The sequence below is a fragment of the Pantherophis guttatus genome, chromosome 8 (genome assembly GCF_059756535.1).
Source record: "Pantherophis guttatus breed Tessera chromosome 8, ASM5975653v1, whole genome shotgun sequence".
Taxonomy (NCBI): Eukaryota; Metazoa; Chordata; class Lepidosauria; order Squamata; family Colubridae; genus Pantherophis; species Pantherophis guttatus.
In genome coordinates this window covers 25,225,178-25,246,555 of record NC_142070.1, presented here as the reverse complement: position 1 = coordinate 25,246,555, position 21,378 = coordinate 25,225,178, and the positions used below count along the sequence as shown (strand labels likewise).

The following is a 21,378-nucleotide window of genomic DNA, read 5'->3' as shown; positions in this document are numbered from 1 at the left end:
TCAACTTGGAAAGCATCCATATCAATCTGAAGAGATTTTGTCTTTTTTAAAGCTTGTCTTATCTGGGTCAAAACCAAATGTTCTGTTCACTGAAAGCTGTTAGTTCTGAGGATTCACTGACAGAGGTTTTCTAGACACCAATATCAAGGTGAAGGCAATTCTACTGATGGAAATCTCACTGATAGCTTTGAACTACACCCAACATCAATCAATCAATCAACATGAAAATCAGGCGGAAAGAAAATTATTAAGTTTATGGGAATGGAAAATTGAGCTCAAATGTAAACACTAATTTAGACAAGTCCATTTTAATCTTGGAAAAAAAACAAAGTTTCTGTGGATTGACTACCCAATCTACTGTATAGCTATACAGTATCCTGTTCCCAGTTCAATTTTTAAGGTCTTAGAATAAGAAGTATCAGATGAACATTATAAAAGTTCTTCCTTAGTGAAGGCAATGAACTATACATGCCAATGATCTGGCTTTATAAATGTCTCCCCCCTCCTCTCCCTCTTGTATTTTAATATTAGCTTTGCTACTATTTAAGACTGCCTGTTTTATTTCAACGGAAGGTTGGGGGCCACTAGCAGTTAACCAGAAGCATAGAATCCAAAATCAACTGCAAGTGTTCTACTATCCTAGAGTCAGACAGGTTTTTTTTTCCTCTTTGGAAAAAGTAGAAATCTACTGGCCTCTGATTTCTGTAGACATGGTGTATGTAATGCCCCTTTGGACATATGAAGGTCAGCAGAAAAGAATACCAATAGTAAGTTCAAGAATTAAGAATAATGCCCACTTTTTCTGCACCTCATCTGATTTTGATTTAGCTTTGGTACATTATTATGTAAAACATCTGCTAATGTTGTTGTTTCACAAGGCAATCACTGGCAAGGGTAGAACAATTTGACTAAGATGGTTACATTTCTCAGGGGCTCCCCAACAAATATAGGGCCAATAATTGCTGATAAACACAAAGGCAAAAATCAAGATCACTTCTAAATCCAAAGAGAAATTGTACAAGTTTGGCTTGTTCTCCAGAGATCTCAGCATTACTCCTAGAGCCTAAGAGATCTGTTAAACTTCCATTGGAAATTCTTGGTTTGATGTAAAACTTTCTGGAAAGTCAAAGACTGTATGGTGCAAAAACGAAAGGTGGCATAGGGACAGCGGTTGCTTAAATCCAAGCATTTGGTTGGACCTGGTGTACAATTAACAATAATGTCTGGTTGTAGGAAGAATGAAAGAGTTCTGTCGTGCTGTTTGTCTTTTTTTTTTCCCCCACCCTGTGGAAATCTACTTTCTATGCTCCATTTCTGGATACTGACAGATACCAAAACAGTTTGACAGCTGAACTATTTATAGTTCTGTCACTATCCTTCTAATGTCTCCTCTGCCCACTTATCCCAAGGTCGAAGCCTGGGCAGGTTCTTCAGGTTTGTTCAGCGTTCTTTTCATTGTGGCAGATGTGTTTTAAATTGAAGATTCATCTCTTCCAGGGACACAGACTTGTCTCGCGCTTCATTTCCTCCAGAGCAGGCTGGGGGGCGGGGGAGAGGACACCAAATTCTTCCCAAAGATGAGACGGGGGGGGGAGAGAAGTAGACACTATGGATCCAAAAGCTGAGAAGAGCGGTTTTCCTCTCTCCTCTTTCATCTCTGCTGCTTGACTTTCCTTTTTGCAGAAAACCAACTAGAACAGTAGTCAAGGGATGATATGCTGCCCACACTACTATAATGGTACTAAAAAAACCACTATAAATCTCTGGCGTGGAAACTGCAGAGGAAAAAAAAACCAAGATGTAAAAAAAAAAAAAAACTGGAAATGATGAGTAGGCAGCCTGGGTGCCCTTCAGATCTTTGGGGGGGGGTGTAACCAGTTCTGATGATTTCTGGCTGATTTAGCCAGGCTGGTAGGAATTGAAGTTCAAAAACAGCTGGAGTTACAGCAGAATCTCTGGTAAGGACAGGTAAGTTGCCAAAGCAGGAACCTGACTAAATGGCACGGTTCCCACGTCATCCCTCAGCCCCTAGTTGAGAGCTGCTGTGATCCACAGCAAAAAAAAAAAAAACAAGGAAAACCCACCCTTCCCTTGTTTTCAGAAGCACCTTCGCTTCCCATAAACCCGACATTCAAGACAAGTTCAGGAGCTGAAATCCGAGCAGCCCTTGGCAGAAGGGAACATTGGGTCTCTGCTAATCCCCTCTTTTCCCCCACCCACCTCGACCCCGCAAAACTTTCTTCCCCTTCTCTCCATTCCACACCCCCCCCCTTATTCGAATTCAACCGGCTGGTTCGAGAGAGAGAGCCCAAAGCCAAGCTTCGAATTCTTTCCTCGGGGCAGCCTTCCCCAACCGGGCGCCCTCCAGTTTGGGGTCCTCCATCCACACACAACCAGGACTCGGGAGAAGGAGCCCTCCAAAGGCTCGGTCGTTGGAAAAGACGGCGGCTGAGGAGAGAGAGAAGGAAAGAAAGAAAGAAAGGAGGCTGCCTGGAAGCGGATGGGATCGCCTGGGGGTGGGGGGGGGAGGGAGAGAAGCCTGGACTAATTAGACAAAGTTGCAAATAAGCAAAGCCCTTTTTGGCTGTGGACTCTTCTTCTTTTTTTCTCTACCCCCCCCCTTTTTTTTTTCCCCCACCCCAAGGCATGAAGGTGGGTAATTAAGATTTGGGGGAGAGCGCCGGTCAGGTCACCTCCTCTCTGAGATCAGCGCTTCTTTCAAGTGTCCTTCTGCGCGGCCAAAGATGACAACAGCAAATCAATAAGCGCTTGAAATGAAAGGGAGCTCCTGCCTGGCCCCCGAGGCGACAGATTTTCCCACCGCCAGCCAGCCCCGCTTTTCCCTCCTCTCCGCCGCTGCCTTCCTCCCCAGCAACTTGTGGCATTCCGCCGCGCCGCTTCGCCCTGTCCCAGGAAGGGGGCCCCTTTCACCGCCTCTCCTCCGGACCCAGGTAAGCGCTCCTGGGGCTGGGTTTTCTCACGCCGCCCGCGGAGCCGTCGGGGTCCTGCCAGGGCTCGATGGCCTGGGGTGGAGGGTGGAAGGAGAAGGAGCGGGGAAGCCGAGCGGCCGGGGGCTTAGAGGGCGCCGTCCTCGGATCTGGAGCGGCAAGCTCCGGCCACTGGCAAAGAAGGCTGCGACCCGGCTGGCGCAGAGACCAGGCGCGGAAAGGAAGGGGGGGTCTCCCTTTGTACTTCTTCCACCTCCCTCGCTTTGGTTTCTCAAGAAGTCTCTGGAAACGGGGAGTGGGTGGGTGGGTGGGAGATGCCCCTTTTGTGTTTGCATGGATTGTTGTCTTCTGCCCGAATAAGTCCGGATTTGAACATTTCCACCTCGTGTGTGTGTGTATGTCTCTCTCTTTCTCTCTGTCTGTCTGTCTGTGTGTATCTCTACCCGGGTATTTCCTCCTTCCCTCTTTTCTTTTCATTTCTTTATTAATTCCGAGCGTCGGGATGGGACGTTTTTAATGAGGTCGTTCATTACTGAGTCAAGGCAGACATTTATATATTCTCTTAGCTCAAGTATTTAAGCGTTCCTGGTTTCGCAATGATAATAGGCTACCGGAACACAGGAGGTAGCAGGATGGGTTTTAATTTATATGCAAATTAATGGGTCCGTTCGAAGGGTTTCCCGCTTCTCTCCCCCCCCCCACTTTCTATTTGTATGGAATCGAGATGCCTAGACGAGTAATACGGAAATAAAATCATAAAAGAAATATAGGGGTGGGAGGAGGCGGAGGGGGAGGGAGGAGGAAACGCAGAAGTCATAAAACAAAAGTGCAGCGCGTGTGTTGTAAACTTCTACCCCATTCGCAAAACTGTAGGAAGAAGGACGAAGATTCGAAAAACATCATTCAAAACTGGGGGGGGGGGAAATAAGTAGGAACTCATTCTTTCACACTGATTAATACTCACAGGTTTTCAAATGCACCAGTAAAGGTGCAAAATCAAAGATATATTTTTTTCCTTACTGCTGAGTTTTCTTCTCTTTCTCTTCCTAATTTTCATATTTATCTCAGTTCCTCAATGAAATTAAGAGTCTGTAAATAGAATTCTTATCAGCCAGCCTCTTCGTGTGTTTTTTTTTTCATTAGAGTAAGGTGCTAGAATATGATTTTAATGTAATTATGCTACCATATCAAACATTTTTAGTTTGCCTCCCCATCCAAAAATGCTTTCTTTGAAATAACGTTTCCCTTCCCCACCCCTGGACCACTGACCTAACCGATGAGCAAACGTCTTTTTCTTTTTTAACCGAGTTAGATTTTAGACATTCCCATTGGAGAAAAAATAGACGATAGAGCAGAATATTAATATCCGTAGTCAAACTTAACAAAAAGATTTACATTCATTTTACTTAAGAGAAATTGATCTGAAAAAGATTTCATTCTTGGCTAAGAGCAATTGCATTCTTTTCGTGTTTGTTTGGGAATCGGTAGCTTTGAACTTAGCGCACCTTACCAAATTTCATAGGACTAAGTTCTGAATATGCTGTCTGGATTCTACCTTACGCTCAGCCCCATTGAAGTGAGTGGGAATTATTTGGCTACCAAGCGAGGTTATTACAGGATGTTGCATTTCCAGGATCAGCATTTTGGCTAAGAACAGTTTTTACCCTAAAATTTTAAATAAGTAATGGCAGTTAAAATCGTTTGTGGAATCTGGAACGGGAAATGCTTTGTGAACAGGTCCACCTGATTCCGGAAGTCAAGGGCTTGTATTTAGATTGTTATAACCCGATCGTCAGCTTTGAAGAAATAAAGCATGTTTTTTTTTAAAGAATTGCTACCCGCAATATCAGTCGATTTGTAGACAATTAGTAGCCGTTATAACTAGTAGCCAATTAAAATCGGCCTTTGGGAATCTTTCTGGAGCTTTTTTTTTTTTAAGTGTCCGTTTATTTCCTAAATAAACCAGCCGTCCTTTAATGGAAAATCAAGTGCCCGAAATTAGCACTTGCAACTAACTCCACCTGCTTATTAAGCGAGACTTCAATCCTGCCCTTTGCTCAATTCGAGATTCATGGAAATGAGCATTAACAAACTTCTTCGCGGCAAAAATGACTTCAGGCGAAGCTTTGCGAGAATCCGGAAAAAAGGGCCATTTTTTTCCAACAGTCCCTTCTTGCGGCATCTGAATGATGCTTTCGGAGTGTCCTACAAGGGGGTCTCGGATAATAACTGTATTTAAAAAAAAAAAAGTCACCGAGAAAGTCTTGCCCCGGTCGGTCAATCGTGTCGCCCCTGCACCCTCTCACAGAGGTAACCTTGAGATATAACCCAGTTGGTCTAACCTAGTTAAGACGCTACACACTTTGTTTACGACTAGTCAGAAAAGCGGCTGGTGCTCTCGGGACCAAAAGGGGCGATTGTGGTTCATTTCCTGGGAGAAAGAAAAAGGGTGCTGGGATGGGGGAGGGAGGAGGGAGGGGGAAAAGAGGGACGAGGAGAGAGAAAAAAGAATTAAAATCCGTGTATTAAAGCAGCTCCACAGTTTCCAGACAACCTTTCAAAACTCCTGTTTCGAGGCAGTCTGTCTAATATATTCCCCAGCGATTCTGAGCATTAATTAGTTGTTTAATAGGAGTATGACTAAAAATGTAAAAGAAGGATTAGGAGCGTGAAACGTATGTCCAGCTCCTTCCACGCACTCGAGGAGGGAATGAAAATCACTCTGTATCTTATGTTTCTCCACCAGCCATTTGCATTTCCCACCAGCTGCTCACTTCAGCTGCACCCATTCCTAGCCAACGACAGAGGAGTACCCGGCCCTAGTCGTGCTCCGGTCTCAAGGCCCGGCATTGAAGGGGGCAAGGGAGGCAGCAGCCCGGGGACCAACAAGGGTGGAGGGAAAGAAAGCAACTGGAGACCGGCTGGCAGTCTGACTAGGTAGCGCAGACGGAGAACCAGCCAGCCAGCATTGGCTGGGGCTGGAGGAGGGGGGGGCGGAGAGGCAGGTCTGTGACAGATCCTAATTTGAAGTGCCTGGAAGAGGCAAGTGGTGGGGAAGGAACAGGCGCGCATCTTCCAAGACTCGTGCTGGGAGGAGGAGCAGGAGAAGGAACAGCCTTTCCCCCCCCCTCCCCTTCCTTTCTCCCGGTCCTCAGACGGATTCAAAGCAAAGGCACTTACAACACGGAGGGTCTGTTTACCTTAGTTATTTTACCCACTACTGTCCGTACATTAATTAGGTGTATGAAGCATCAGGGTATTCCGGGAGGCGAAGGGCCGCCTGGAAGTCGCTGGGAGCCAAACAAAAGGCTGCATTCTCTCCCGCTCTTTCCTCCCCCCTCCACTTTCACGACCCACCCATCCGCCCACCCCCTTCCACTTCACGGAGCGACCGAAAGAGAGATTTTAGGATTAACCCCCATGGATTTATTTCTCCTTCGCATTCCTTATTGCGATACAATAACTCGGGGGGCCCTGGCTCTTCCCCCCCCCCCAAGGACGCGAATGCGGGTTGGTCTGCTACTCCGTTTTCACACGTGCGGTTGTGGGGGGGGCGGTGGGGGGTGAAACTATCCGCAGTGAAACGATCCGATTCGAACTCTTAACGCAAGGTGCCTGTGGTGGCCCTTATATGGGGCACGTTTGATGCTGCTAGAATTTGCATTTCGATATTTTACCTTTTCAAATAAAATCGGTAGGACAAACGATAAGGAGGGCGATCATTTCAAATGGCCTGCAAGTGGTAACACTGCATTTGATGTTTTTTTTTAAGCACTAAAGTATCGATGGAATAAGAATTTTCCTCACTGAAGCAATTTTTGTGTTTTATAAATTAACCCTCATGTTTATTCATTTTTTTTTAATTCCAAGCTAATGGGCCTAGGTTTATAGCCCTGTTGTAGAAAAGGATTCCCTTCCAACAAAAGAAACGAAAATGCTTAAAATTTTTTAATGCAGGTATATTAGGATTCATTTAAGCCATCTGTGTTTTAAGCTTATAGGCTGAGAACCAGACACTTCAAAATGGCGCCCATTTCTTTGCACCAGAACCGACCCATTTCCCAGCTTCCAACTACAGTAAGAGAGTTGAAATAAGGGCGTCAAATTAAAGCAACTTTTTTATTATTTTTTTTGAGAGGGGGGAAGACTTAGCTCTTTCAATTATCGTAGAATCGTTTTCCTTCCTTTTTTTAAAAAAAATAATGCAACACACAACAGCAAATTCAAAATTTAATGGTGATCTGCAAACGGTTACTGTATTGAGGTTTAAAAAAATAAAGATTTTTATTTTGAAGGGCGTGCTGTGTGAGCGTGGAACAAACGCAAAGGACGCGGCCACAATTTCTTGGGAGGCGTTTTAGGTGCAAGGGTCTGCAACCCAACTTTTGCAATAATCAGCGGGGGGGGGGCATTTGGCTTTGCAATTGCTGTGAAAGATCTTACTAGTATTTTTTTTTTTTTTTTAGTTAATAGTTCGACCACGTTCCCGATTTCCCTTAATGTACACGGAAATCCCCGTGCGCTGTTTCTTCTTGATAGGGTCGAAGTAACCGAGCAGGCCGGATCTCTCCACGTTTCTTCTCTCAGCCAGAGCTTTGCACCCGAGGAAGCGCGCCTGGCCCGGGATAGCCGCCGTCGCCCCCCCCTCCCTCCCCCCCACGACCGCCTCTCCGGAAACCGCGCCAACTGCACGGCAGCCACGCCGTTCGGAAACCGTATTTCTTCCTACGCCTCGTGCCTCGTCGTTTTCCTAAATGAATGATCGGTGACCCCGGGTGAACCTGCTGGGGGCAGAGAGAGCCGAGGAAATTCTACCCCGCCAGCCGCTTCTGGGGCTTGTAGGTCGCGAACCTCGCGGCGGAAAAGGCCCTTTCGCGCCCCCCGCGGCCCTCGCCGCCACCCACCCACCCAGCCACCTTTTCCCCAGCTGCAGCCCGTTTTCCTGCCGAGTTCATCAAGCCGGCTTGAATGTTGGGGAAAGGCCGGTGGGCTGAACGACTCAGTCCAGGCCCCTTTTGCACCGGCTCCAATGCTCGACTCCGCTTTTGCATTGCGCCTCTCCCTGCAGGCCCCCTTCGGGCCTCGATCCTCCTTTACCTCCCCTCTTTTGTTTCTTTCACCCGCCGGCTTCAGCAGGCTCCGTTTGCAGGCTCCCTAGCTGCGGCTTCGGCAAAGCAAAGCAAAGCAAAGCAAAGCAAAGCTGGCTTGGTTTAGGAAAGGGAGGAGGGCAAGCAGGCCTCTGGGCTCGCCTTCTCCCGGCCTCGCTCTTTCGCTTTCTCCTCCGCTTCCCCGGGACGGACGACACCTCTCGGCTTCCGACTTTTCCTTTCCTTTCCTCTGCGCCTGTTTTGCTACTTTGCTTCTTTGGCCGCTGCCTTTTCTCTCGCCTTCGCTCCGCTGCGTCTTTTTTCTTCCTTTTTGGTTTGTGGGGGGTTTTTTTGGTCGTTGTGTCTCTCTCTCTCTCTCTCACACACACACACACACACACACAAAACACACACTCACTGCCAGTAATGTTCGTTCTCTCCCCATGGAAACTTTTAACTGTTCTTAGTGAAACTTTCAGCCATAAGGAGCCCGTCCCTCCCAGTTCAGTACCAGGCTCCCTTCCTTGCTCTTCTTCTGTCTGTCACGGCCGCTTTTGATTTTTCCTTCTCCTGTCAGCCGCTCGTTTCTGCCGGGCTTTTGTTAAACTGGCGTCCTCCACGTATCTTGGACTCTACCTCCCGTCACTCCCTGGCCAATAGGCGTTGTAGTCCATTACTTCTACTGCGCCCCCAGCTTGATATAGAGGTGGCTCTAACCTCTCTCTCTCTCTCTCATTCAGGGTCCATCCGTTCGAGTCCCGTTGTTGTTGTTTTCCTGCCCCCACAATCCCCTTTCTTGGGCACCGTCCTTTCCCAGCAGCAGCAGCAGAAGCAGCTGGGCCGCCCCTACCTTCTCCTCCTCCTCCCCCCCCCGTTATTCACCCCTACCTTTCCCCCTTCCCTCCCTCCCTCCCTCCGCTCGGCTTGGCCGCCGACTTCAGTTTGGTGGAATCTCTGCTGACGTCACGCGACTCCCCCAGCCAAGCAGAGCGAGCCGAGCCGAGCGGAGTTGAGCGGAACAGGAGCCGCAGGAGAGCCCGAGCCAGGCAGGGGGAGCCGGGTCGCCCGCCGGGAAGCTGCCCCGCTGCTGTTGCCGTCGCCGCCAGCCACCAACCAACCCACCCGGGCCCGGCTATTCCGTCCCCTTCCCTTCCTTCCACGGGCTGCTCGACGCCCGCGTTTCTTCTCCCGGGGATCCTGCTGGGCTGCCGCCCTTCTCTGACTCGGGCGGGCCTCGGGAGTTGGTGCTCGGGGCGCTGGCGGCGGTGCGACCCTTTCCCAGACTTCTCCTCCCCCGCCAGGGGATTTGCCCACCGCTTCGGCATCCAGGAACCATCAGGAACCATCAGAGCCAACTGGAGCCGGTAAGCCCGAGCCCGGAGGTGGGCCGCGCAGTGCCCCTGGGCCAGCGGCGTGAGTCTGCGGATTGAGTCCAATTCGGGCGGCTGGTCCCGGCCGGTTTTTGTTGCGGGGGGGTGGGGGTGCGCTCGGCTGGCTCGGAGACTTCGGCTTCCTGCGCTTGATTGGGTCAGGGGCTTCCAGTGGGGTCTCGCTCCTTTCCAGGTTCACCCCTTGCCCGACTTCAGACGAGCGCCCTTTCCTTCTGGTTTCCCGTCTTTTCTTTTTCTGTTCCGTTTTTCCCTTATGGCTGATAAACATGTCTTGGCATCCTGGTCTTGCAATCTCCCTGGGATTCGGGAAGGGAAGGGAAGGGAAGGGAAGGGAAGGGAAGGGAAGGGAAGGGAAGGAAGGAAGGAAGGAAGGAAGGAAGGAAGGAAGGAAGGAAGGAAGGAAGGAAGGAAGGAAAAGAGAAAGAAGACCAGGTCCTTGTACGGAGCTTTTTCAAATGCAATTCTTTGCAAAATATGATTGGCCCTCCGTGTCCTTTAATGTTTTTCATCCAGTCTTGGGGGAAAAAAATCGAGGAGGCCAAGTTGCCAAGGAGTTGCCACAATGAGGCCGAGTCTTGCTTTATAACTGAAGTGTAACTTTCGTAAACACATAATTGCAATTACGCCTAGGGTGGTTTACTATGGCAAACCGTGTGGTGCATCGGGATTCTGAGACTTGGATGACTTAATTTTAGCGAGTTCCTCAACGTTCTATTTGCTTCCTGTAGTCTCATTTAAAAGGCAACATTTTCTGAAGTTTGTGGCAGGTTTTGGGGGTGTTTTGTCTTGTCTTGTCTTGCCTTTTGACTCCATCATATCCCTATTATTAAATCTGGTTCCTCTTCCAAAGGCAGTATAAAGAGTAATTTGTGTTTCTTTTATTTTTAAGGAACAGTGAAGGAGACCTAAATTAAACAAGAAACCAGGCAGGAAATAAGGGTTCAGGGGGGAAAAGGGGGTCACTCCAATTAATTTAGTTGGCTTTACAAAAGTTCCTTTACATTCCACGGGGTGAATCCACCTTTAAAGAGAAATGCAACATTCTTCTCTTAATTTTCCAAATATTCAAAATAATGAAAACAAATCCTGCCTCCTATAATTTCTGGCTATGTCTTTTGATGCCCATCCACCTTCTTGACCTATTTTTGCACTTTTTGTATCGCTAAGAATCAGGTTATAAGTCTATCTAAAATGCCATGAAAATGCAATTGTGAGTCACTTGCTATTGATGAGGGAAGTGAGGGGGACACCAAATACCAAATTCTAATCTGCAGTGCGATGGTACTTCATTTTTTGCATTTCAGTAAAAGGTGCACTTTATTTTATTTTAGCTATTTTTTGTTAGAGTATGCATGTAGTTGCTCATAAAAGCAATTTAAGTTTGTGAATTTAAAACAATAAAATGAAAATGAGAGGCAAGTATATGATGAAGAAGACTGGGTCCCGAAAATAATGATTCTAGTTGTAATATTGATTGGTGGACTCCAAATTATTTGGTAAAGAGTCCCATTTATTCTATTTATGTGATTATTTGCATGTACTGTATAAGCAGTCTAGCATCTGGAACTAATATTAATAAAGCCTAACAGTCATTCCCAAGAGCCTTCCCCTGACCCCTTCATCATTAGATAAATTTGCAGGTTGGGTGTTTAAAAATCAATATTTTTTTTCGGCAAAAATCACGGTTCCTTTCTTCTTTCTCACTGTAGTACTAACCTTACTTGCCCAAGTAAGTTTTAACTTGGTGCTGCCTTTCGTATAAATCTGAGTAGACTTCAGCTGAAAATTTCTTTATTTCTCAACTATCAGGAATCCTTGCAAACAAATAAATATTTATATTCCAAAATAAGTAAGAGCAAGATTTTAAAACAATGGATAAATAGAAGTCCTGATATTGCATTTTTTTTTAAGAATAATATTTTCTAGTGGTTCAGGTTTTGGAAGTGAAGGATTTAAAGCAAAAGTTATCTGTCTCTGTGTGTTCAATTAATTAGCCGGTAAGGCAAGTGATGAGCCTGAGAGTTTGAATTTATCCTGCGAAACCTGCTTGACAAAACCCACTTTAAGGACCCTCCAAGAGAAATTAAAAGGGACTCTCAACTGCCTTTCTCTAACAGTTTCACTACAGATCTCAAATTAGGCCTTCGTTGTGAGAAAAATGTCTTGTCTGCTTCTTCTGTTGTAGCTCAGAAGGTAAACTGTTCAGGACATCTTACATGTCAGTCTTGACTGCTGGAAAATAAAGAACTTACCATCTTTTCCATACGTCCCTCTGGCCATATACATTAAACTGAAGCAATATCTCAATTGCATCTATTGCTGGCACCCAGTTCTACCCCAAGACACTTAGGAATAGCTGATGGCTTGGAAAAAAATCAGATGGCTCTGATCTGAGATCTTAAGGCCAGGCCTGGTTTGGAAGAAGTCAGCAATTTTACTAGCTTCTAGGAATTTTCTCCCTGGAGCAAGAAAACTGCATCTTCATCTGAAAAACAGTTTTCCTTGTGAGACGCATGTTTTGCAAGGCAGCTTAAATAGGATGGAGGGCTATCACCCTCATCATCATCACCATTAAATCAAGGGGATTATTGTTCTCTTCCTGGCTGTTTCTGATTAGCCAGTTAGGCAGAGCTGTCCTGTCCCCCAAGGATTTCTGAGAAGGCTCAGAAGGATAAGTTGCTTAAGAGTGAGCGGGGCGGTTAACACACTGAAATGGTGGAAGGGGATATTGGGGAATGGGGATGTTAAATTATCCAACTGAAGAGGAGATGCAAATTTTCTATCAGAATTACCATAAGTAAACATTTGAAGCCTGGACTAATAACCTCCCATCTGTGTTACTTCATATCGAGTTAGTTGAGAGCTCTGGTAATGATTTTTGTAATATCTCCCAAACAGACATCTTAATCAGGCACTAATCTTGTTCCTTTTTTTTTCTTCCTTAACACCTCTTTTTTTAGTTGTGGTGTCTTGTCTGTTCTGTTCTGCTATGCTCTGTTAAGTTTTAAAAGTACTCTTCAGAAGAATTAAAAGTTGGAGTGAAGGTAGCACCTAAAGTGTTAGGAAGGCAGCCTCTCTCCCTTCTAGCCAAAGGAGGAAGGCAGAGAAGGGAAATGGTCCATTGTCTTTCTTGCCCCCCATTTCTTCTCCATCCCAAAAGGGTCTCCCCTGGAAGCTGCACTGGAGAGGCTGCCTCCCCTACCTGGAAAGGGGGCTCAGAGACTTCATTTGGGTTTCCATTCTCTACCAATAAGCCACAGACCCCCTGAGAGTGCAAATTCAGACGCAGACCTTCCTCTTTTTCGAGGTCACTTTATAGTAACACCATCCACCCCAGTGCTGTGGAGGTACTAAGGCTGTCTCCATCGCTGTTATAGTGGCATGGCGATGGTTCAGTGAAGTAGACACTGCAAATCTTTGGAAATGGAAAAGGGTCTCTACAGCGAGACACCCCTGCTCCTGTCTCTTGAAAAGAACATCCCTTCCCACGTGGTGGAGGTGACACCCATCAAACCTTCCTGCTCCGTTATGTAAATTGCAGCATTGTTAAGCTGAATATCTTGATTTGCTCTCCTGGCTCAAAGATGTCAGCTATTGATTTATTCCAGTGGATTTAGACAAGACCAACATTTCATAGGATCAGGCTGGGTGAGCCCTTGTTAACTCATGAGCAGCCCAGCTTTGGTTTTATTTGGGAGTTGGTTGCACTGAATCACCTGAGCTTTGCTTTCAGGTAAATGCCCAGGCTTAAGACCGTAATTTTGTGAAGGAGACTGCAGCCCACCCCTCAAGTCCACAGGGTTGATTTCCTCAGTGAAACCAATCTCAGGCTTGTTGATGATTTGAATCAATCAATCAATCAAACCCCGCAAGTTTAGACAAGCCCATTTTTAGGAAGACACATTGTAAAAGCTGGGGTTCCCCCATCACAAATGAATGGATAAAAAAATGTGCCATTTCAAATGTAAGAAGAAAAATTTGTTTTGGGTAGTTAAATTGAAGCAAGCTCTTTATGACACACACACAGGAGTGATTAGAACTTTCACACTAATGCATTCTTATTTTATTATTATTCAAGAGGTGTTTTCTTCCCTTTGTTCAGGATCAGATTTTCTTTTCTTTCTTTCTTTCTTTCTTTCTTTCTTTCTTTCTTTCTTTCTTTCTTTTTTTTCTTTCTTTTTTGGCATGCTGCATGCAGCATCCCTATTTTAAAAAAACTCTGTGAGAAAATCCACTTTTCCCTCTAATTATATAACCCCTGCAGATCTATGTGCATTGAAAACGGTTCTGTCAGGAGAGAAATATCCCGGGGCCACTGGGCATTTGTCAGATTCCAGGCATGAAATGTTGCACATGAATTCACATTAGGTTTGCATCAGTGGATTTGGTTTGTGTGTGTGTGTGTGTGTGTGTGTGTGAATTTATTTCAAAATGAAGTTAATGCAGAGTCAAAATTCAAATTAAATGAATGAGAAAGCTAGATGGCTTTCTCAAAGTTTCTTCTACAGTCCAAAGCTTAAATCACTGGTCAAGTTGATTACCTGAATTTAATATTTTATTTCTTTGGTTGGAGCATCAGAATTTAAAGCATGTGAAGTACATCTGCTTCACTCCCTGGGTTGAGGTGCACAAAGAGACCTGCAAGTGTATACACACACACACACAGAGGGGGAGGAGGAGGAGGAGGAATAGACCTCACAGGGATGACCTCAAATCAGGGGTGTGAGCAGAGTCTGGTCAAAAAAGTTGATACATATGAAGAATAAGTAAATTTTGGATTGTATGATTATGATCACCATCTTGACTTTTTGACAACACCCGGCTTCCAGACAGCTCTGGAGCTCAGCATTCTTGAAAGCGAATTTAGCAAACCCAATCTGCTCCTGGCTTTTTTTATACCAGCTTTCCCAATCTGATACCTTAAATGCCCTTTCCCCCAATTTCCAAACTTCACCATGCTAGCTGGCATCTACCGGAGCTTAAATCAAAGTATTTGGCTGAAAAATAATGGGAATTTGGAATCAAGCTTTAGGTATAACTTTATCGTAATTTTATTGTGATTTTATGTATTTATTCATTATAACTTACGGTTTTACTTCAAGGATATTACCCAGAGTCACTTTGGGGCGAGATGGGCGCCCAACAAATTTAATAAATAAATAGGCGTCTAGAGGGACCATTTTTTTTCCCTTTCCCATCCATTATTGAAGCATGGCTTGTTTGCGACGCGACAGCTTGCTTTGTTTTTCTTTAAAGCCTTCCTGTTTGTTTGTTTGTTTCCCCTCGTTTGACTTCGTGAAGCTGACGTTTATTTCGGCCTGTCATCTCAATGCCAATCCGTCTGATGTTTTGCAGATAACGGGTTATGGAGTCCAACTGCCGTAAACTTGTATCGGCTTGCGTCCAGTTAGGTAAGAAAAAACGCTTCGCCCCGAATTGCTTTTTTTCATTTTAACCGGAACGACCTGCAGAGATTTAAGGTCGAAGTGTCCTTGCACGCCGTTTACTTATGGGACCGTTTTCAAAAAAAAAAGAGAGACCTTAAAGGTCCTGCGGGGGTGGGGGGTATACATATATGTACTTTCACGGGGTGCACAATTAGGGGTAAACCTCGGGGCTCAAAAACTCACCGAAAATCCTGTAACCCCCCCCCCCCACCGTCCCAGTTGATCGGGCGAGAATTAAGGCATCCTCCGTCACTCAAGCGCCGTGCCGGACGCTTGTTCCTCTCGGGAGGATGGGTGGGTTTACAGCCAAAAGCTTCGTGGCTCGCGAACTGAAAAAAGAGCCGCGAGCTTTCTAGCCCGGGCAAAGCGCCCTTTGCAGTTCGACGGCCCGGTTCGCCTCCGTCGCGAAACTCAGAAGCCCAACAGTGGAGGGGAGGACAAGCAGCTCCTTTTGGGAGGGTGGAGAAAGAGGGACAACGGAGGTCCGGGGAGAACTGGAAAGCTATGGGCTTCTCCAAGGATAGCTCAGCAGACTAATGCATTGTAATTTAACTTCAGCTGTCTGCAATTAGTAAATTCGAATCTCACCAGGCTCAAGGTTGACTCAGCCTTCCATCCTTTCTAAAGTAGGTAAATTGAGGACCCAGTTTGTGGGGGCAATAAGCTGACTTTGTATAAAAATATACAAAAGTATGAAGGCTATTGCTTAAGGCATTGTAAGCCGCCCTGAGTCTCTGGAGAAGGGTGGCATATAAATCAATTTTTTTTAAAAAAAAAAAAAGGGGGGGGGACCAGCGCCTCCACCTTCGCCTTTCCCAGGGCGTCGGGAGGTATCCCCTACGCCCCATCATCCCCAGCCAGCCTAACCTAGCCAGTGAGTGGCTAAGAACATGAGCTTGTCGATCAGAAAGGTCGGAAGGCAGTTCGGCCGGTTCGAATCCCTAGTACAGGTCTCCTGCGTGAGCAGGGGGTGGGACTAGATGACCTCCAAGGCCCCTTCCAACTCGGTTACTGTTAAACTGAGGACTTCAGATCCACACACACACAGGCACACACACATCCCTTCTTCCCTCTGCGGAACTAACAGCCCCCCCCTTCTCTTTCCCTTTTAGGGGTGCAACCTTCGACCGTCGAATGTCTCTTCTCCAAAGACTCCGATATTAAAAAGGGGGACTTCGGCGAGGCTCCGGAAGGCAGGAAAGAGGCTTCCAGCAGCAAACACTTCGGCAGGGCCCACCCCAGCGCCAACGGTGAGTCGAGGCGGCCCGCCTCCGCCTGCTCAGACGGGACGGGGGGGGCAGAGATCGGAGCCCCCCCCCTCCCTCCAGGGCTTTAACTTTAGCGAACTCACGGCTCCCACGACCGAGGCAGCCTCTTCGCTGAGCCCGCAAAAAAAAAAAAAAAAAAATTAATCCTGGGGGTGGGCGCCGCCGTGGGGGGGGGGGTAGAGGGAGGCAGGGTGGGAGAGCCAAAATAAGGGGAGGGGTCTCCCCTCTTTCCCAAAGCTTTCCGAGCAGCTGTCGGCTCGTCTGCGGGCGACCCGGGCGAGGGTTTTTGCGCGCTCTCCCAGCTTTCCTCGCGGCGCAGGGCGGCGAGCTGAAGGCGGTGCAAGGGCGCCCTCTGCTGTTGAACGATGGGCGCGGAGCGGAGAGCGGCTCGGCGAAAATGTGCTTTTGGCAAAGGGGATTTGATCGCGGTTTTTTGTTTTTGTTTTTGTTTTTTCTATCTAATATTTGTATTGAGCACACATATTTGCCAGAAAATGATATACCGGCGTGCCACCCTTGGCGGTTTTCTTTTAACCAACCCCCCCCCCAAAAAAAGACCTCGGTTGATTCGTCTGTATCCCCACTGAATTCGAAGCGTTCGTCGTCTAAGCTGCAACCCCATCGCTTACAATAGGCGCTAGCAATAATGGTAGGTGTAGAAAGTTAGGACCAAAGGTTGTAGCGGCAATGATAGGTCTTTGCTTTTTGCCATCCTCGGGAAAAGCCAAGTGGCATTTTCCTTCTTTCTTTCAGTTAAGTATCGATGTTTATTTAAAATATATATGTCCCAGTATATTAAAAAAAAAAAAAAGAAATCTCCGTAATAAGGCGAGATTTTTAGCAGCCTGAATTGCTCCCCAATCCAAAATGGGAAAATGGGGAAAAGGGGAAAAAAACAGCCCTTTTGCTTTTTAAACCAATAACCTTGGAAATAAAAGTAAATGAGATTTTTTTCTTTTCTTTTTGCAGTGGTATACAATCCTAATAAGATGGCTCTGGCTGTTCTTGTTTTTAGAAGGCAGTTGGGTTTAATTAGCAGAAATGCCATTTCGTTAATACCCCCAAGATAATAACAACTTTCTTCGGAGCGCTGTTTATGCAGATGGGCACGGTTGTTTATGAGAAATCGCAGGGATTGTTAAATCCAATTGCTTCCTAATTGGAAAAGTTCCACTGAGTTCCAGTGGCACAGCCTCCTTTCTCAAAAAAAGTACCCGGGCAGAAGTGCTACTCAAGTTGTTTCAAAAGCATCGCTGCACACAATGCAGAGAAAAGGGATTTAGGCGTCTATCCTCCATCATGCACGATTGGCCCACTGGCTTCCTTGGGGTGATTTTAGCACGAACGAATCTCGAGACAGGGGGGGGCTGGGGGTGGAAAGACATTGGTAAAAGTGGGGTTGGGGAAGCTGCCTTCGATAGGACCCCCTTCACCTAAATTACAGCTTCTATGATTCCCAGCCAGGGGGACCCATCCATTGCCGGGAGTTGGAGTGCAGCTGACACTGCCGATTGGAGATGATCAGAGTGGTGATCTAACACTTTTGCACGGAGTGTCTGGCACTCGCCTGGTGGTCTGGTCGAAAGAATGTTTGCCATAGAGATTTGCTGACATGGAAGTGTACATACAAAAATGCACTAGTTCGGTGCAATTCCGCTGAATGGATTGCGCACCACCGGGGCGAGGTCTCGGCTATTCAAGGGATGAGTAAAATTTGACTGGGCGTGAACCTCATATTTCCTCCCCGCTGAACGCGCAGGAACCACGGTGGTGGCATTTGCTGCCGCGGAGTTGCGCCCGTGCAAGAATTCGACGCCACCCTTGAAGAAAAAAAAAACCTTTGTAAGACAATAAAAGCGAATTGGCTGGAGGCCTGGGTCTGCCGCTGAGCTCACCAAAGAGATCTCCAGCCTAAAGTGTTTTGACTCGAAACAAGAGGACATACCTTAATTTCCAGGCGAAAGATCCCTCCCGGGCAAAGAACGCCTCTGAGAATGATGAGTTGGGAAATCACATTGAAAGGTACGTTATCGAGATTTTTAAAAAAGAAAGAAAGAAAAGAAAAACACTTTTTCCAGGAAGAGTCAAGTGTTGAAGAAAGCCAGATCAAGGTTGTCTGCTGCAATCAGATCCAAGTGCCGGAGCTGGGATCCTCACAGAAAAAGGCAAACCTTGATTTAGGAGGGAAAGGGGACCCACAATAGAAAGTTACCTCCATATTCTGTGGATGCCCCAAATCCAATTAGGTGGAAACTTCCATAAGCCTAGCAGAAACGTTCTTCTCCAGAGCTTGCTCATCCAACAGAAGATATTGGCTGCATCTAGCCGTGACTAGATGACTTTTAGCTAAAGAAAAGTTGAGGTTTTTTTTTTTTCCCCATCACAGCCTCCCCTGGAAAACCAATTCTAATTTTTCTAACTACTCATTCTGCCTCACCAGTTTTGTATCCTATTCATTTTCTGCCCTATGCAATATGCCACAAGGTCTTTTTTTTTTTTTTACTCTCTTGAATGAGAAAGGAAATGGCCAAAGGTTGCTTTTTTAGAAAAAAGAGGAGAAATCAGCTGAAACTAAAGATGGAATTTTTTTAAAAAAACCCATTTTTGTGCTAAACTGAGGACCAGATGGAACAATATTGGGGAAGAGACTCCAGGGCTAAATATATCCTACGTGAGAGTGATGGAGTTATCAATAGGACTCACCTGCTTTTCAAACCTTCAGCTTGTTAAAATTCTACACAACGGAATGAGAAAATTAAGAGAATTGTAATTCCACCCATGAAAGGATTGGGGCCTTGGGTGGGAACAGGCAATATTTTTTATTTTATAAAATGAAGACAAAGCCATGGGGAACTTAAGAGACATAAACCGATCAGATGCATCTGCCCAAATGCCATAGATGTCAAGAAGAAAAGCTTCAGGAAATGTTTAACACAAGTGAATTTGAAAAGCCTCAAAAGTGTGCCTTGTAGCCTGTATCCTTCCCCACTTCTTTGCTTTCCTTCATACAGTATAAATGGGACTTACTACCTATGTAGACCAATCTTATTCCTCAATAGAGTGCATAGGATTATTGCTTTCGGCAGCTAACCTATGTTTAGCAAAAAGAGCCTCAAAAAGAGATCTAAAAAAGATTTCTAATAAATTCATTCAATGAAATGAGTGACCACTCGCCCCAATAAAATCATCTTAAGGAGCCAGTTAGTTTCAGGGAGAGTTGTGTGCCCTTTTCATTCCAAAACCTAATTGGCAAAGTGAGAAAGAAAGGATGGTTCCATTGATGGAGTTGACGCAGGCTTCTTGTCTGCTTGCATTCCTGGAATCATCACCAAAATGAAGGATTCATTTTGTTGAAGAAGATATTTTGCAGTGGAACTCATACATCTCCCTCCAGCTTTGTTTGTTTTAAATGCAGTGAGAAAGTTTTGGCAAAACTTAGAACAATTTGCAAATGTCACCAAAACGCCCATGTTTTGACTTCACTAACCAAATATTCAACAACCTTCCTATTCCAGGACTTCCAGACTTGCTGGACCACACATCTACTCATAATCTCTAGGGGTTTTTTGGCCAATGGTTGCGGATGATGGTCACTGTAGATGAGAGAATATGTTGTTCAATACATTCTCAACAACCTCACTAGGTGGGCAACGGGCAGTTTGTAAAACGAGACATTCTTCTTCCATGCAATGGTTCAATGTACATTTAAATTGGAATACATTTTCTTGAGTTCAGTGGGGCTTACTTGTGAATAAATATATGTATGATCTTGCTATCAAAATAACTGAAATGCAAATGTTGCTGACTAGTTTAATTCAATTATTTGGAATATGTTGAGGAGTATCCAGCACATAGCTCTATGATCAATCCAATGAAATCTGAGAACTCTAACCTTAAGATGTATTTCATCCAAAGGTCTTGGAAAGATTTTTTGACTTTCTGCAATCCTTAAAACAAATTTTCCAAGCAGATGCAATTCCAGGCAAGGCTTTACTTAAGCAGGAGGGGCTGAATTCACTGGAATGGGGTTTTGTTGTTTGTTTTAAAAATACAGACACGGGGAAAGGGGTCCAGCTGGGCCAGCCCTGTTTGTGACAAACCGGTTTTTCTAAGTCTGGGTGGGATGTTTCCTAAACAGGCTTCCTAGAAAGTAAACTGCCCTGAATTTAGGCAAAAAATAAATAAAAATGGTGCTATTCTGGGCAGTGCTTAAATTTAGGCTGACAAGCATTTAATTGAAATCTTAATGTCCAGGTAAGCCAGGCGTATGTGAACATCACTTATTTAAGAAGTCTAATTCAAAGAAGCACTGAGAAAGGTTTATAAGTTAAGTTGCCTATTTATCCTTCTTTCTTTCTTTTTAATGGAGACATGTTGCTAGGGGGATTAATCCTTCATAGATTTTAAATATGTTAATTGACCCCAAACAATTCCTCAATTCAGTACCACCTAGCTTAAATTTGGCATTGCTTTTATTGTTGTTTTAATGCACACCTTCAAAGAAGCATTTTATTTGTAAAAGACAATACTTTTTAAAAAAGATAATACTAGTGACTGCCACACAGGCCTAAAATCAATCTATCTATCTATCTATCTATCTATCTATCTATCTATCTATCTATCTGCATCCAGCCATCCAACCATTCTTGCATTCTCACCAGTACATTCTTCTTGTAGTATTGTTATTATAGATTATATAAAGATTCAACTGCTTTGAAATTAAAACTATATATTTGTGTATGTATTGAATTATTGATTTATATCCCAATGTATACAAAAGTCTCTCCTCAAACTTTCCCATAACAGTCCTGATTAGGTAGGTTAGACTGAAAGAATAATTGGCTCAAAATCACCTAATGAGCTTCCAGGGTTGGGGGTAAACTTTCTTCTGAATCTCCTCAATCTTGGCCTTTACCTTCACCACCGTGTCAACAATATAGAGTGATTCCAACCGATTCCAATCAATTTGGAATGACAAATCACATTATGACAGTCCAAATTGATGTTGGTCGTTTGGGCGTAAAAATACATATGCACCAATGGGTAATGATCCAAATGAGTCCTAACCCAAATAAAATGGCTATTTGAACCAATTTAATTTTAAAATCAACCTTAATCAGATCAGATCAATTCTGATTGCTTTCCAGCTATAGTTGATACATGTTAGATAAGGATATCAGAAAAGCTAACTGAATGAGACCAAGAGTATTTCTTTTTGTCTGTCTTTGTTTCCATGT

General features: G+C 45.2%; 1 protein-coding gene across 3 annotated transcripts in view; it reads left to right on the top strand.

Moving 5' to 3' along the window:
* The first annotated feature begins 2,129 nt into the window (after positions 1 to 2,129).
* Positions 2,130 to 21,378, top strand: part of PITX2 (paired like homeodomain 2) — a 43,414-nt gene continuing 24,165 nt past the window's right edge. Inside the window, exons 1-3 of one of the 3 annotated variants that reach the window (XM_034442285.3) lie at positions 2,130 to 2,951; positions 14,782 to 14,837; positions 15,986 to 16,123. In XM_034442285.3, the coding sequence (XP_034298176.1) occupies positions 14,792 to 14,837; positions 15,986 to 16,123 (184 nt within the window). In that variant the 5' untranslated portion in view covers positions 2,130 to 2,951; positions 14,782 to 14,791. Of the gene's footprint in view, positions 2,952 to 8,760; positions 9,400 to 14,727; positions 14,838 to 15,985; positions 16,124 to 21,378 lie in introns of those variants that run through there. The other 2 variants (XM_034442284.3, XM_087875564.1) reach the window with 2 other exon arrangements.